The sequence below is a fragment of the Mauremys reevesii genome, linkage group 4, assembly GCF_016161935.1.
Source record: "Mauremys reevesii isolate NIE-2019 linkage group 4, ASM1616193v1, whole genome shotgun sequence".
NCBI classification, from domain to species: Eukaryota; Metazoa; Chordata; order Testudines; family Geoemydidae; genus Mauremys; species Mauremys reevesii.
The window spans coordinates 48,884,387-48,899,322 of NC_052626.1; the positions used below are offsets into that span (position 1 = coordinate 48,884,387).

The 14,936-nt window shown below is 37.9% G+C and overlaps 1 protein-coding gene across 7 annotated transcripts in view; it reads left to right on the forward strand.

Annotated features, from left to right (window-relative positions):
* The window catches only part of HEATR5A (HEAT repeat containing 5A), a 134,702-nt gene that overhangs the window by 17,965 nt on the left and 101,801 nt on the right, over positions 1-14,936 (forward strand). For all 7 annotated transcript variants that reach the window (XM_039535386.1, XM_039535388.1, XM_039535389.1 and 4 more), the window contains 6 exons: positions 1,454-1,562; positions 2,129-2,278; positions 2,856-3,027; positions 7,467-7,627; positions 12,509-12,764; positions 13,848-14,003. In XM_039535386.1, the coding sequence (XP_039391320.1) occupies positions 1,454-1,562; positions 2,129-2,278; positions 2,856-3,027; positions 7,467-7,627; positions 12,509-12,764; positions 13,848-14,003 (1,004 nt within the window). The remainder of the gene's footprint in view (positions 1-1,453; positions 1,563-2,128; positions 2,279-2,855; positions 3,028-7,466; positions 7,628-12,508; positions 12,765-13,847; positions 14,004-14,936) is intronic.

Here is a 14,936-nt window from a genome sequence, read left to right on the forward strand (position 1 = left end):
AGGGCGGCGTGCTCAGGGGAGGAGATGGAGCAGAGGTGATCTGGGGCAGGGAGTTCCCCTGTGTGTTGCCCTCCCCCTTACTTGCTGCAGGCAGCCCTCCCTGCACCCCCCGCCCCAGCTCCCTCTGCCTAAATGCCGACAACGACTGGGGCAGCTGAAGATCCGGCTGCCGCGGTCGCCGCCGAAGGACCTGAAATGCCGCCTCCCCCCAAATGCTAGTGTAGGTCGCCTAATGGGTTGCACAGGCCCTGCCTAGGGGCCCATTCACATAACTTGTATTTATGTTAGTGATAGGATAGTAAAATTACTTGTGTGAGTAAAGATGGCAAATGAGGCCATTAAATTAAGACTTAGTTCTTAGTGAAATTTTTGTTAACTTCCTCCCTACAATTAAAATTTGAAGGGTATAGGTTTGGTCTTTCTTGACATTAGACTAATTAGAATAGGTTCTGGGATCCATCAGACAAGCATTCATACTGGACGACATTACCACTGTACTTTTTATGCCCAGCAAAATCATGAACAAAATTTAAACCTAATCTGTCAGTTTGTAAATTGCTCTAATAAGTTAATCAAGCAATAATGAAGTGGCCTTTGAAGAACCAAAGATGAGAAATGGGAGTTTTTCTTACTGTATTTTTGTCGTTAGGGAATAACTGTTAATCTTAGTTTAAATGAGTTATTCTGAGAATGTTTTAACTCCCATATTGCTGAACTTTGTGTTTCCCAATTTAATGGAAGTGTAATATTAGCTGAATGGATATTTTTGAGAATGTGCAATAATAATACATATTCAGTGGGGCTGGTTGAATAGCAAGACAAATGTGTAAAATATACTGTTTGATTAATTTTGCTGATATTCATCAAAATTATTTGACTAATTATAAACCAGTCAATACCCTGAAAAAGTTTTAATTAAGAAATCATTGTAAGGAAAAACCCACTACTTACTGAAGAATATATTTTTTTTAATACTGTATACGAATATTCAGTGCTTAACAATTTTTGCGTTTGCTAACTGGAGTGCTTGAAAGAATACAGTATATCAAGTCCACTTATTACTTATTGCACCCTGAAATAAGTACTAATTTTGGAGCGTGTTTTTTGGGGGGGAAGAGGTAGTGTGTTCATATTTTCATTTGTTTTTGTTTTTTTGTTCCTTCATCAAATACTAGAGTAGTTTAGTACTTTGAATTCTGGTACTTAAGTATTTAATACCTTTGGTGCAAGTGTGTACCACACTTTTCAAAGACCCATTTTTTCTCTGATGTTTTTCACTAATTCATTTGTATTCTGGGAAGTTATAACACCCAATTGATATTCTATATTATTAACATTTTTTAGACTTGAATTTAAAAAAAAAATTCAAATAGATCAGCTGATTTCTTCAGTCCTTCAGCCTCTCCTCTGTTGTTGCATTCATCTTAACAAGTTTGGATCTGCTTTGTTTTAGTGCTGCAGTGGTATGCTTGGGATATTTGTACAAAAAACTGGGGAGAATCTTGGGAAACAGCTTTACTGATACTGTAGGAAATGTGCTTAAAGCAATGAAGAATGCAGAGGTAAGGAACCACAAGTTTAAAAGATGTTTGCAGGTAAAATTAATAGACTGTGTTTACTCTTAGTAGTGTGAAGAACAATGAATGGGACAAGGTGACTGGTATAAATAAATCATGAAGTTGCTGTAAATCATAATGCCATATAGAAGCACCATCTGCAAGTCCAAAAGAATTGTTAGCGAATTCAACTGTAATATATCAATTGAGAGGGATGAATCACAATTATTGACAGTCCCCTTCATGAATGATCTTGATAAAATACAGTTTTGTATCATTCATAAAACAGCTACTCAATTACACTTTTTATTCCAAAGCTCACTTTATAAAACTATCTTGAATTTTAATATGTATGTTAATCCTTTCCAGTAGAATTTAGAAGAATAGTTCTTTTCTTTTGGTTACAAAGGTGTAGAACAAATTACCTGCTTTAATTCACCTTAACATGAGTAGAGCTCTAAAAATAAAAGTACCAATATATTACAAACATGTTTAAATAATCTGCATTTTCTTTTTTAGGGTTGTTAGTGTTGTAAAATAATATTTACATTTTCTTCCTTTTGTTTTATCAGTCTCAAGGTCGTTATGAGATCATGCTTAGCTTGCAAAATATATTGAATGGCTTAGGAGCTGCTGCTACCCCATGTCACAGAGATATTTACAAAGCTGCTCGATCATGCTTAACAGATCGCTCTATGGCAGTTCGCTGTGCTGCTGCTAAGGTAAAGTGGCCCATTAACTAACTGTTTTTAGCAATTAATCTTCTTAAATATAACTGTTTAAATAGATCATAAAGAAAAAATAATTTTGATGCCTAAAAACACAGTAAAGGTTTGCTTATAATATGCATAATTTTTAATTGGTAAATGTAAATCTATTCTAAAATTGTGTTCCTAGCAAACAAAAAAATGCCCCCCAAAAAGTAACTCTGGAATTTTAGCACCTAACAACAATATTGGCACCTAATTTTGTTTTCTATGGGTCTGAAGTTATCCCAGGTAAGGTTATTACTTCCAAATGTGATTTAAGATGTTATCATATGTCTCACACAAACTGTTACACCCAGAACAATGAGTAAGTTTAGATTACTTACATTATCTGCTCAGACATTGTCCTGGCAGTAAATATTCAGATCTCTTTGATGTCAAGGACTGTACGTATTTTTATGAAATCCTCTTATCTTCTATGTATTATCTTGCAAGCTAAAATTTGTATCAAATGCCTAAATGCTTTTACACAATATCAGAATATTTATGGTGAATATATTTTTCTCTCCCTCCTCCACCCGTTTTTGTCTAGTGTCTCCTTGAACTTCAGAAAGAGGCAGTTTTTATGTGGAGCACAGATCTGGATAGCGTTGCAACCCTATGTTTTAAATCATTTGATGGTTCCAATTACGATGTGCGGCTAGCAGTTTCAAAGCTTTTAGGCACCGTGTTGGCTAGAGCTGTGACATGTAAACAAGCAACAGGTAAAGCATCTGTTTTGTTTTTCAGTAAGAATTTAGCAAACCTATCTTAGTTCTAAAAGTCATATATAATCCATAAAGGCTTATATCAAAATGCAAACACCAGATACTTTGTTTAAACAAACTATTCATACCACTCTTTTTTGCTGCATTTTACAGCATTTTATAATGGTAATGTATCCCTGTGTTTTTAGTTGGATCATCTACTTTTGTGTTTAAAAAAACCCCCCACATTTGGGGAAAAATGTACTTGGAAATACTACCGCAGGGGTCGGCAACCTACGGCATGTGTGCCAAACACAGCACGCAAGCCGATTTTGAGTGGCACACTGCTGCCTGCTGCGGTCCCAGCACCCAGCCCCACTCAGTCCCCCCACCCACTGCTCTCCCCTGCGGGGGCAGGAGGCAGAAGCTTGGTCCTGTGGCAGTCAAGCTTCCCCCCTCCCCCGCTTCTTCCCCCAGCGTGCTGCTTTCCTGCCCCTCCTTCCCTGCGCCATTCAGCTGATGGCCCTTGCGAGGGGGAGGGGGAAGAGTGGCAGTGTGCTCGCTCTGTAGAGGAGGCAGAGAAGAGGTAGGGACGGGGCATTGGGGAAGGGGGTGGAACAGGGCATATCCCTTGTGGCTCAGGGCAGGGGGTGGGAGCACCTCCACGAGCCGAGCACCCCAGCCCTCTGCCCTGACCCCTGAAACCCCCCCCAGCCCTCTGCCCTGACCCCCCCCACCCAGGTCTGGGGTCTCGGCTGTTGGCCCCTTGCCAGCCGGCGTCCCGGCCGCAGGCCCCACTCAGCCCACTGCCGACCTAGGTGAACAGAACCCCAGACTGGCAGCGAGCTGAGCAGGCTGGCAGCATAAGATCAGCATTTTAATTTAATTTCAAATGAAGCTTCTTAAACATTTTGAAAACCTTGTTTACTTTACATACAACAATAGTTTAGTTATATATTATAGACTTATAGAAAGAGACCTTCTAAAAACATTAAAATGTATTACTGGCACGCGAAACCTTAAATTAGAGTAAATAAATGAAGACTCGGCACACCACTTCTGAAAGGTTGCCGACCCCTGTACTACCGTATATACTCGTTCATAAGCCGAATATTTTTGGTAAAAAAGTGACGCATCAAAGAGCGGGTGTTGGCTTATAAATGGGTCTACACCAAATGTTGGTGATTTTAAATTCTGTGGAATCATTGAATTGAATATCTAATACATTGTCATTTTGTTTACCTGGAGCATCTGCAGGCATGGAGCCCTTCAGCTCCCTGTGTCTGCGGTTCGCTGTTCCCAGCCAAAGGGAGCTGCGGGAAGTGGCACACCATTGGCTGGGAATGTCAAAGCACGGACACTGGTTGCTGAGGGGCTCCAAGTAAACAAAACCTCCCAACCCACCAGCGGCTTACCCTGACGGGCCCGGAGCCAAAGTGTGCCAACCCCTGAAATATAAGGTCATACAGTTTTTGCTATTTTTACCTAACCATCTTGGGGGGTCGGCTTATAAACGAACGGGCTAATGAACGAGTATATACGAGTTCCATAGGCATATCTACTCCTCAGAGTGTGAAGGGATTTTCAGCTACGTGAAGGTGGAACGTGGCTTTGTAAGGGCACAAAGCCTCAGGATCTGTGGGGAAGTCTGGTTATATAACCCCATAGATTTTGAGGACATCAATTCAGAGTGCCTGTCCTCAGGGCCGGTGCAAGGACGTTTCGCGCCCTAGGCGAAACTTCCACCTTGCGCCCCCCAACCCCGCCGCCTGTGGCAGCTAACCGAGCCCGCCACCCCCCTGCCCAGGGAGCGCCCCCCTGCAGCAGCTACCCCCCTGCGGCAGCTAACCCCACCTGGGGAGCCCGCCCCAGCTCACCTCGGCTCCGCCTCCTCGCCTGAGCGGGCTTTTAGGCGCCCCCAACCACTAGGCGCCTAGTTTGCCTAGTTTGCGGCAGGCCCTGTCTGTCCTTCAAACTCATTAGTAGCATGTTCCTCAAATACAAGCTGCACTGACAATGACAAGTGGCAACAACTGCATGTTCAACCTTTTTTGCTTCTCGAATGGTAGAAATTCTAGAGAGTTACTGCTCCTCTGTGTAGTGTTTAACATCGGATTGATTTTTTTCATTGGTTTGCCAGGACAAACATTGCCTAGAATGGCTTGTTGCTGTATCTTTTCCTTTTCAGCTAGCCATGCCACCTGAAATCAAACATAGTCCCAACTGTGTAGTTGACTGAGTCTTAGTCACAGAGAACTCCCAGCTTGTTCATGCGGAGAACCTCTTGCCCTCTGAGGAACGGTTAGGGATCACAGATGTCTTCCCTCTTTCTCCTCCCTCTCCCCCCAGTCCTTCAGTTTTACCAGTCAGATATGGCAGTGCAGCTGAGGAACACTTTTATTGGGAAGCGTGTCCATAGTATGTAAGCTAAAGCAAGTCATTATGTTTTTCATTGTTGCCCAGCCCATTAAATTATATGTAACAATAATTGAATTAAAATGTTTTGAACAAAAAAATGTTTTCTTGACTTTTGAGGAATTTTAAATAGAGATGATATATAAATGGAACCTGAAATTTTTTAGAGAGCCTGTATCTGTTTCAACTGAGTATGGTGCAAGCTGATTGTTGAATTGGTTCACTTAAGAGGCAGTGTCAGTAGCTTCAGTGTTTTCAACCCAGATTCCAAATGCAGGATTCTGTAATCTGTTCACTGAGCCACATATGATGTTAAGTAATATTCCTATAATAAAGCATCCTCACAGTTAAAGCTTTATCAATTTATTCCAACAAATCCACATTTAAATCCTCAGAATCTTTCCAGATGGAAGGTCTATGGGGAAAAGGTGATAAAATTTATAGCTGGTATAGTATACAAGCAAACTAATCATCAGTCCCATCAGTTCAAGAGGTAGTTGTAATAGATCCTCATTCAGTTCTTCATGGTGTTCTGTGTTTGCCTTTGCATCCATCATGTTGTTTTTTTGATTGTTGTTGATGTATTATGTTAGAAGAATGAAATATTTAAATTTATCCTGTACTCACTGAATGTAACAGGATAGAGCGCTGAATACATGATCCCACACTCTGACCTACACTCTTGACTTCACAAAAGGCCTAAGTGTCATGAATTAGGGTAGGAGAGTAGCCAGGGAAATTATGATTTTAATTAAGACTAAATTAGAAGCTTTCAGTATTTTGGAACTGTGTGTTTTTATATATTCACTTTCCCTTCTCAACAAACTTATTTATGGGATTATTTGACTGCTAAATATCATGTTAGAGAGAACAACTGAGTTAAAGAAAGCTGCCATATTTTTTCAGTTTCAAAAAAATTAATGTCTTTTGTAATAGATATTATCTGTAGAATGAGTACATTTGCCTTATTTTCTTCTTTATCCCTTATGAACAGTGTGGTCATAACTACCTAATCTTAGCACTTTAGCGATGGGTGCCTGAGAAAGATAGGTAGATCTTTGTCAGAAATGTCAGGGTTAGTCACCTATTCTCTTCCCTGTTACTGTTTTCATTTTTCAGTTCAATATTATCTTAAGACACTTAATGCCCTAAAATTCTTATCAAGTATATGAGAGAGAGAATGAATTTTTGTGCTCTTGGCCTTACCATCTGTTTTGTCATGAAATTAAATCGCACAGTTCATCTCTCTCTCTCTCTCTCAGGAGGCCTGCTGTTTGACTTTTAGCATTAAATTTTTCTTTTGAATGAATATGAGAATTCTTCTAATGGAAGGAAAGTTGTAGGAGAAATGTTAGATGGCTGCTCTTGCAGTGTGGAACCGCCTAGAATCATAGACTATCAGGGTTGGAAGGGACCTCAGGAGGTCATCTAGTCCAACCCCCTGCTCAAAGCAGGACCAATCCCTCCTACATGTACTGTAAGCCTTCATAGAAACCCACCCCACTCAACCCCAGATCAGCCAACGCTTGGATTATTAGGCTTGTTGCTTTGATATATGTTGCCACATGTCGGTGAGCACCAGTGGGCTAGGTGCGTCAGCAGAGCAAAGGAAACAGTGATTCAGACGTACACTTCCTAAGGCCCCCTCTTTGGAGTCCTAGCTGACTTGTGTTTTGCATGTATGCCTCAAAGTGTATCTTTAATAAAATCAGACACAGAATATAAATGTATTTAATAATTCCCACCATCAGTAGTGATCTGTAGTGACAAATTTAAGGTAAGGTGATTTTGTTGTTTGCAGACCCTGATGGCAGTACTTCCATGTATTTCTAGATCATATTAATCAAAAGGACTCTGAATCCGCAGAGCTTTGATTCTGGTTCTGTTATGAAATTTTGCTTTCAATATTTGGATTTACTAATGTATTGGGGAAAGATTAATTGGTATTCATCACAATTTTTTTAAAGATGCAAAGAAGTTGAAACTTCCCTTTACAGAGGGTTTGTTTGTTTATTTATTTTTTAAAATACATTTATGTTTAGCGTCCGCCCGGCAAAATGTTCGCAAAATTTCTCTGGATGAAGCCATGGAACTACTAGGAACAGGCTTTCTGCGTGGGAGTTCTGGATTTCTCCGAGCCAGTGGTGATATACTGAAAGGAATCAGTTCAGTCAGCAGAGATATTAGAGTTGGAGTTACTCAGGTTTGCATTATATTATATTTTATTTTTCTAATATTGCTGTGCTTATTTTTAAAAAGCTGTTAGTTTTGTTTTGTGTACTTATTTACTTTTTGTGACAATAAGTATGAAATAAGATTTTAGTGTACCATAGTATGATCCATATCTTGAATTATACTGAAATTAATAGTACACAACAAAAATTACATGAATGTTGATGACTCATCTCCTAAGGGATCTCTGTGTTTTAGTTGAATTCCAAATATAACCTTCTATTTACTATTTTTTGGAAATTGTTAGGAGCAAATTTGTATGTGTTAACACTACAAATAATATAACTTACTGATTGTTTTGGAGTTCTTTCCTCTAAGTATAATTTTTACATTTAAAATTTGAGGAATACATTATTTTATGTTCTTGTGGCTTTTTTGTTGTTGTTGTTAAGAATTTTAAATTGGAATCTGTCTCCTGATATATAGTGAAATATGCATTCTCATAGTGCTAGTATTAGGGAACATTCAAAATGTTCTCTTGCTTTCTCTATTAATTTGGCTCATACTCAAGTTGAAAAAGTGGTTCTGCTCTGAGAAGTGATTGTAAGAAAGGCAGCATCTTACTCATGACATCTGATTGTTGTAGGTGTACAGGGCCATTGCTGTTTGCTATGGTAACAAAAATAAGATTTTACTTCTAGCCCTGCAGCTCTAGTGCTGCTTAGAGGACGTGAACTGGGTTCTATTCTTTCTTGTGCATCATAAACAGAATTATTTTTCACACAACTATATTTAGTGGTCCTTAATCAAGCAATACTCCCATTCCCTTCAATAAGAGTTTATTGGCACTTTCTTCTTGGTGCAGTCATTTGCCTGTTATGAACAGTGTGGTCATAATTACCTGATCTTAGCACTTTAGTGATGCGTGCCTGAGAGATAGGTAGAGGTTTGTCAGGTGTTAGTCACCTGTTGCTTTCCCTGTTGCTGTTTTCATTTTTCAGTCAATATTCGATCAGTTATTCCCACTAACTGCTGGTAAGAATGTCCTGAGGAATCTGAAAGACTACACTCTTTCCAAGCTTCCTACCTTTCTGAAGGGAGGGCCTTGGATAGATGAGTTCATTTTCTATTCCCATCATCTCAAAGACAGGACCTTTTTAATCTTGTGTCACCTCCACTATTGGGGGGACAGTTCAAAACATTGGCAGCTGTACTACCTCTGTCAGATCTCCTGTCTGAGGGTCATATAAAGGGGTTAATAAGCTATACGTTGTATTTTGATGGCCAGGTTGTGGAGTTGGGTTGTGGATTTAATACCTGCACACACATCTCACACATCACCCTTAGACCATATCAGTTAAGAGGAGATCCTTGGAAATTACGGGATCTTTGATAACCCTTAAACTCATGAGAAATAAGGTGGGTGGCGTGGAAGCAGAATTCAGGGAGAAGTTGATCTCTATTTATTATTTTTGTTACATGGCTCCGTGATGATTTACAGAGACATCAGCAAGAGGGATGGTGCTTCTGATGGTAAATAGAAGATTCAGGAGCCAGAGCATAAGGCGCACTATGTTAAAAGTAATTTTTTCAGATAATGACAAGATTAGCTTGTTGCACTAAAACTTCTTGAAAAAGCTTTTAAATTTAAAGTCTAGCACACTTTTTTTTAAAATGTGAAAGTAGTGAATCAAGACTAAGGTCTGGTGTACTCACAGACTAGTATAGTTAAAGCTGTACAATATCTTTGTGAAGATAAAACCTAAGTAATTCTGTATAAAACAGTGCTCATAAATTACGAAGTTGTAGAATACTTGCATTTTACAATGTGTAATAATAAAAGTATAGATTATAAACTATTGAACATTGGAGCACTTCAGGGATAACTCTTACAATACTGGAAACTGTTTTGTATTCAAGAATATTTAGTATTTTTAGAGCACAAAGCAGTTTTTTGTATACACACAATAAACTGTACTTTGACTTGCCAAGTAAATGTTCCTGATAAATACAGACCTCCTTACAAATTCAACACAATATGTTTGCTAAGTGAGTTGAGTTCATCATATATAATTTACAGTTTGAGGAGAGGTTGGAATACCTTGGGATGAATTTTGAGGGCTATTAAAGTTATTGTCTGACAGTGCTGCAATGTGTATTTATATATTTGTCAACAATAATTTAGGAAAATTGTCAGTCATCTTACTACCACACTGCCACTCCATGTTATCTTAATCCTACAGTTCCCATATCTGTTCTGCTGTTCTTGTTGTCATAAAATATATATTCTATTTTTGCCACAGTCCAGTGAAAACTTTCCTTAAGTTGTGGCATTCCGACTACACTATTGTTTTTTTTATCCTTCCCTTAAAGTCTGTCCCCATCTCTAACTTAATCTCTACTAATATCCATGAAAAACTTTAAAGTAGTTTCATTTGACCTTCATGTTTTTTAGACATCTGGCATATGTATTGAAGCTATTTATAATATTGTCTTGCCTTTCTAAAATTATGAGGAAAATTCGTCTTTACATTTAAATGCGACTGTTTTGTTTTACTAAACATATTCCTTGAGGCATTCAAAAGCACTATATTTTTGATTGGCTGTGCAGCACTTACTACAAATTGAGTTGTGTGGCCAAAGTCCTAGACATTAAGTATATTCAGTACAAAGTCCCTAGTCTTTAGTATTTGTACTACAATAGCACTAAGATCAAATTGGGATCAGGGCCCCGTAATACTCAGTGCCGTACAAACATAAAATAAGACAGTTCCTGCCTGAAAGAGCTTGAAGTTGAGAACTGATGTTATAAATGCATGGTGCAGATGTTTATTAAACACAGGTAGTATTTTTTTTTCTCCTGACACCCAAATTTCAAGAGCCATATTTCAGTAGCATTAAATAAGCCTCTAAATTTGTGCCCAAAATTATACCAAAAAGTTTGTGTGCAAATTTTTGCAAGCCCAGGCTTGTATTTTTATGTGCAAACAGAATGTAGACGTGTGTGTGAGCATGTTTTGCATATGGATCTTTGTGTCCTTTGTTTAAAAATGTAACCCTGAAGATTTTAAATAGCTCTTTTTAAATGTAAAAAGAACTTTAACAATTGAGACTTCGCATCCAACATAGATTTAAGAAAACATTTGTGTTTTGTGGTTATCTAGAGGGTTATAACTCATCCTGAACATTCAAAGAAATTCTCTTGAACATGCACATCTGAATGATTCTGTTCAATCCCCATTACCAAAAAAACTTTAAGAATAGATGCCCATACTCCAGTTTACTATAACTGCTGTACAGTAGATATTGAAACAATTTTAAATCATGATGATAAATTATCTGATATTTAGAATTAAAAGGTTAGGTGCTATGGTTTAGTGGTTAGTATGTGGGATTAGGAATAGAGAGATGTGTTCTAATCCTAGCGATGGTATTGATATACATACTAACAATTTATGAAAATGAAATTGTTGACTGTGTACATTTTTTTTACATTCAAAAGGAAAGGAAATATAGCAGATTTAAGTGTAAGTAGGTTGTTACAGTAAATATAGAAATTGTTTTCAATTCATCCCATTTGCCCCATCTTTCCTCAAATAGTCCAGTTGTTATAATAATACAGACAGTTAATTGCTCCCTTTATCTTAATTTATTCTGGTTAACCATGTTTCTGTAGTTGGTGTTTTGTTTTTGCAAACATTCTGATGAAATTGATTTCATCTGCCATTGTTTTACTATGAGAGCTTGGACAAGTTCATTTAGCTGCCCTATTCCTCAGTTTTCCCATCTGTAAAATGGAGATAATACAATGGTGTGTTGTGAGGCTTAATTAGTATCTGCGAAGTGCTTTTAGATTGGAGGAAGAAAAGCAATATAGAAGTACAAACTAATATACTCTTTAGTTAGAGTTTTTCTTCTCTGCATCCTCGGGTAAAATGATGGGAAACCTGCATACTGACAAACTATAGTACTTAACAAATTACAGCATAGAAAGGAAGTTGTTATAATGAGACATGAGGCAAAATATGCATGAGTTATTGCTATTTTATAATTAATGCTATTAATTGCAAACTCTTGTTTTTGAATTTCATTCATATATACTCACATTTTTATGTGCTCACTTTTCATGGTGATGGCAAATATGTGCATATAAAACATACACTTGTTAAGCATTGTAAAGAACTATATTATGCAGCAAGATAAATGATCTTGTGGTGATTAGATTTGAAAAGTGGCTCTGCATTCTTTCTTTTGGTTGTTTGCGACATCTGTAGCCTTTGTATGGGTCCTCTGTTGCAAGACAAAAAACTAAAATTCATTAAAATGAAGAGCTTTGCCTGGTGGTTGCAAATATTCCCTAAATCTAGGCCAGCAGAAACAAAATTCTCTTAGGGATATGGGTTATAGTTTTGTAACACTGTGGTTCTTAAAATGCATTCATATATTAAATTTGGGCTTCATGTGCAGAATGTTAAATAGCTGGAAGCTGTTGCTCAGAGAGGTCAAACACAACGTTTTACATAACAAATGCCTGTTCAGGGTAAACTGGCACTTCTCACACACTGAAATGAAATAAAATAGACAAGCATCTTGAATTAACTTGCTGTTAGACCAGACTCAGTGCTGCTGGTACAGTGTTAATTGAAAGTAATTTTTAAACACTATTGCCTAAATTGACAGATAAAATAACCTACATCAGAAAGGCAAAAGAACTTCCTACTAAATTAAAACTGAGAACATACACAAAATTGTCCTATAAAGGAGATTAAATGTGGTTTCTGTAGAGAATGTGGTATCCCTGTTTTTGATATAGTGCAGGGTGATATTAAGCATTTACATGGATCTGTAAATGTAAATGGCAATTTTCCAGATGACTTTATTCTAAATATTACTTTCTTCAAATCTTTTTCAGGCATATGTGGTATTTGTCTCCACATTAGGAGGACAGTGGCTTGAAAGGAATTTCTCTGCCTTACTTTCCCATATTTTAGATCTAGTGTCTCAGTCTCACCCTAAAGCTATTCAGACTCAGATGGATGCTATCTGCTGTCGCCGTTGTATTTCATTTATCCTTCGAGCTACAGTAGGAGGTCTTCTTGGAGAAAAAGCTCAAATTGCAGCTGCCAAAGAGATTTGTCAAGCCATCTGGAGGCTGAAGAAAGTTGTGGGTATGGGACTAACAAGATTATCTGTTTGTGAGGAAGGTTTGCTTTTTAAACCAATGCTAAAATGATTGTTTGCCTACCCTAATCCTAAAGATTCTGCAGAAATAGAACTTCTACTTCTGGTATATTACCATAATAATGTAGAGAAATGTTTCTGTTTGTTGGGGTTTTTTTTTTTCCCCAGGTAGTTTTATTGATTAAAAATAAAACAAAAAACTTCTTAAACTTGTCACATAGCAGAATGACTTTTAACACTAAAACACAGATAACAGAAAAGAACAAATAAATTTTAAACTGTAATTGATACAAATGGGGCCAAATTCTCTTTTCCTGCTCTAGCTATTTCATACTACTCAGGTAGTGCAAAATGGCAGAACCTGGCCCAACTAGCCATCTGCAAATTCCCTGGGCGTAAGGGAGACTTTAAATGGTGTAACATCTGTGCCTGGTTCCTATGCCAACTACTTCAACAGCATTGGGGGTGAGGTGAGGGGACTAGAGCATGCCTTTGCTATGCCAATTCTCAACTCGTGTATAGTCCTATATCTTACTGCTGGTTAAATCTGTAGTGTCCTAAAATAAAATTTAGTTGACTAACTCTAAATTTTGCTGCGTATGTGCTCCTAGCTTTGCTGCCTTATAGGCTTAACTGTCTTGCACATCTCTTACTTTTTTAAAAGTGCCATATAGTGAAGGTAATCAAACCTGGCACCCATCCCATGTCTGAATATGGCCCGTTCCAATCCTGTGGATTTAGTTGAAAATAGAATGGTTCTTGGTTGCTACCATTCATTGTCACCTGCTAAATTGACAATGTGGTGTTTTTTATGATTGTTTTCTACTCTTCCCACCCACTGCTTACCCTTGAACTAAATAATGTCCTTTTCTGTGGCAACTTGATTCAGGTATGGAAAGTCTCATCTAAGTCCCATTGGAAATCCTAAATCTTATGTGAGACAATTAATGATAGAAGAATATTTCTAATGTGGCTACCATATCATTGCATTCCTTTATTCTGTCTCTTTGTATTTTACTATTATTTTATTTTAATGTGCAATGATTTCACAGTTTTTAATGTGTTACCAGATGTTGTAATGAGTGACGGTAACTTGGAAACTCGGATTGGTACAACAGATGTAACAGCAAGCCAACACGTTCTTGTGTGTGCATTACATGAACTTGGAAGTCTCATACATGGTTTAGGCACTACTGCTGCACCATTGCTACAAGATTCCAGTACAGGTAATGGATTTGTCTGCAAAATATTTTCCTTGAGATTTTTTTTGCAAATTTAATCGCATCAGTGTGTTCTTACTTTTGCAGAATATTCGGACTAACATATGGAAATATATGAACACAGAGAAGATATAACACATAGGAAATATATGAACAAATTGGAGAGAGTCCAGTAGAGAGCAACAGAAATGATAGATGGTTTGGAAAACCTGACCTATGGGAAAGGTTGAAAAAAGTGGACATGTTTAGTCTTGAGAAGAGAAGACCTGAGAGGGCATCTGATATGTCTTCAAATACTTTAAGGGCTGTTATAGAGAGAACAGTGATGAATTGTTCTCCATGTCCGCTGAAGATAGGACAAAAAGTAATGGTATTAATCTGCAGCAAGGGAGATTTAGGTTAGATATTAGGACTTCGTAACTAAGAGTAGTTAAGCTCTGGAACATGCTTCCAAGGGAGGTTATTGCCTCCCCATTGCTGGAGGTTTTAAGAACAGGTTGGACAACTCCCTGTCAATGATGGTCTAGGTTTATTTGGTCCTGCATCAGCTCAGAGGGCTGGACTTGAGGACCTCCCTTCTAGACCTACATTTTATGATTCTGTGATTCTATATCAGAAATGCACTCCTTTTTTAAATGTGTAACTTCTGTTGCATTCAGGTTCTTGAAAATTATTAGTGCTTCATACACTTGATCTCTAAAATCTATCAATTTCTCCTTCTGAAGCCTTTGGTTCTCTCTCCCATTGACTACTGCAACCTCCTTTCTGCCGTGCCAGCTTATTGTCTTGACCCATTCAGTCTGTTCAGAACACTGCTACTAATATCAGCTAGCTGTGTGGCTGCTCTGATTGCAATTACATTCTTCAGATCCTTGCTGAAGAGACTTTCTTTTTCTCTGTGAAGTTCAAGCTCATCCACACCTTCAAGCCTCTGCATAA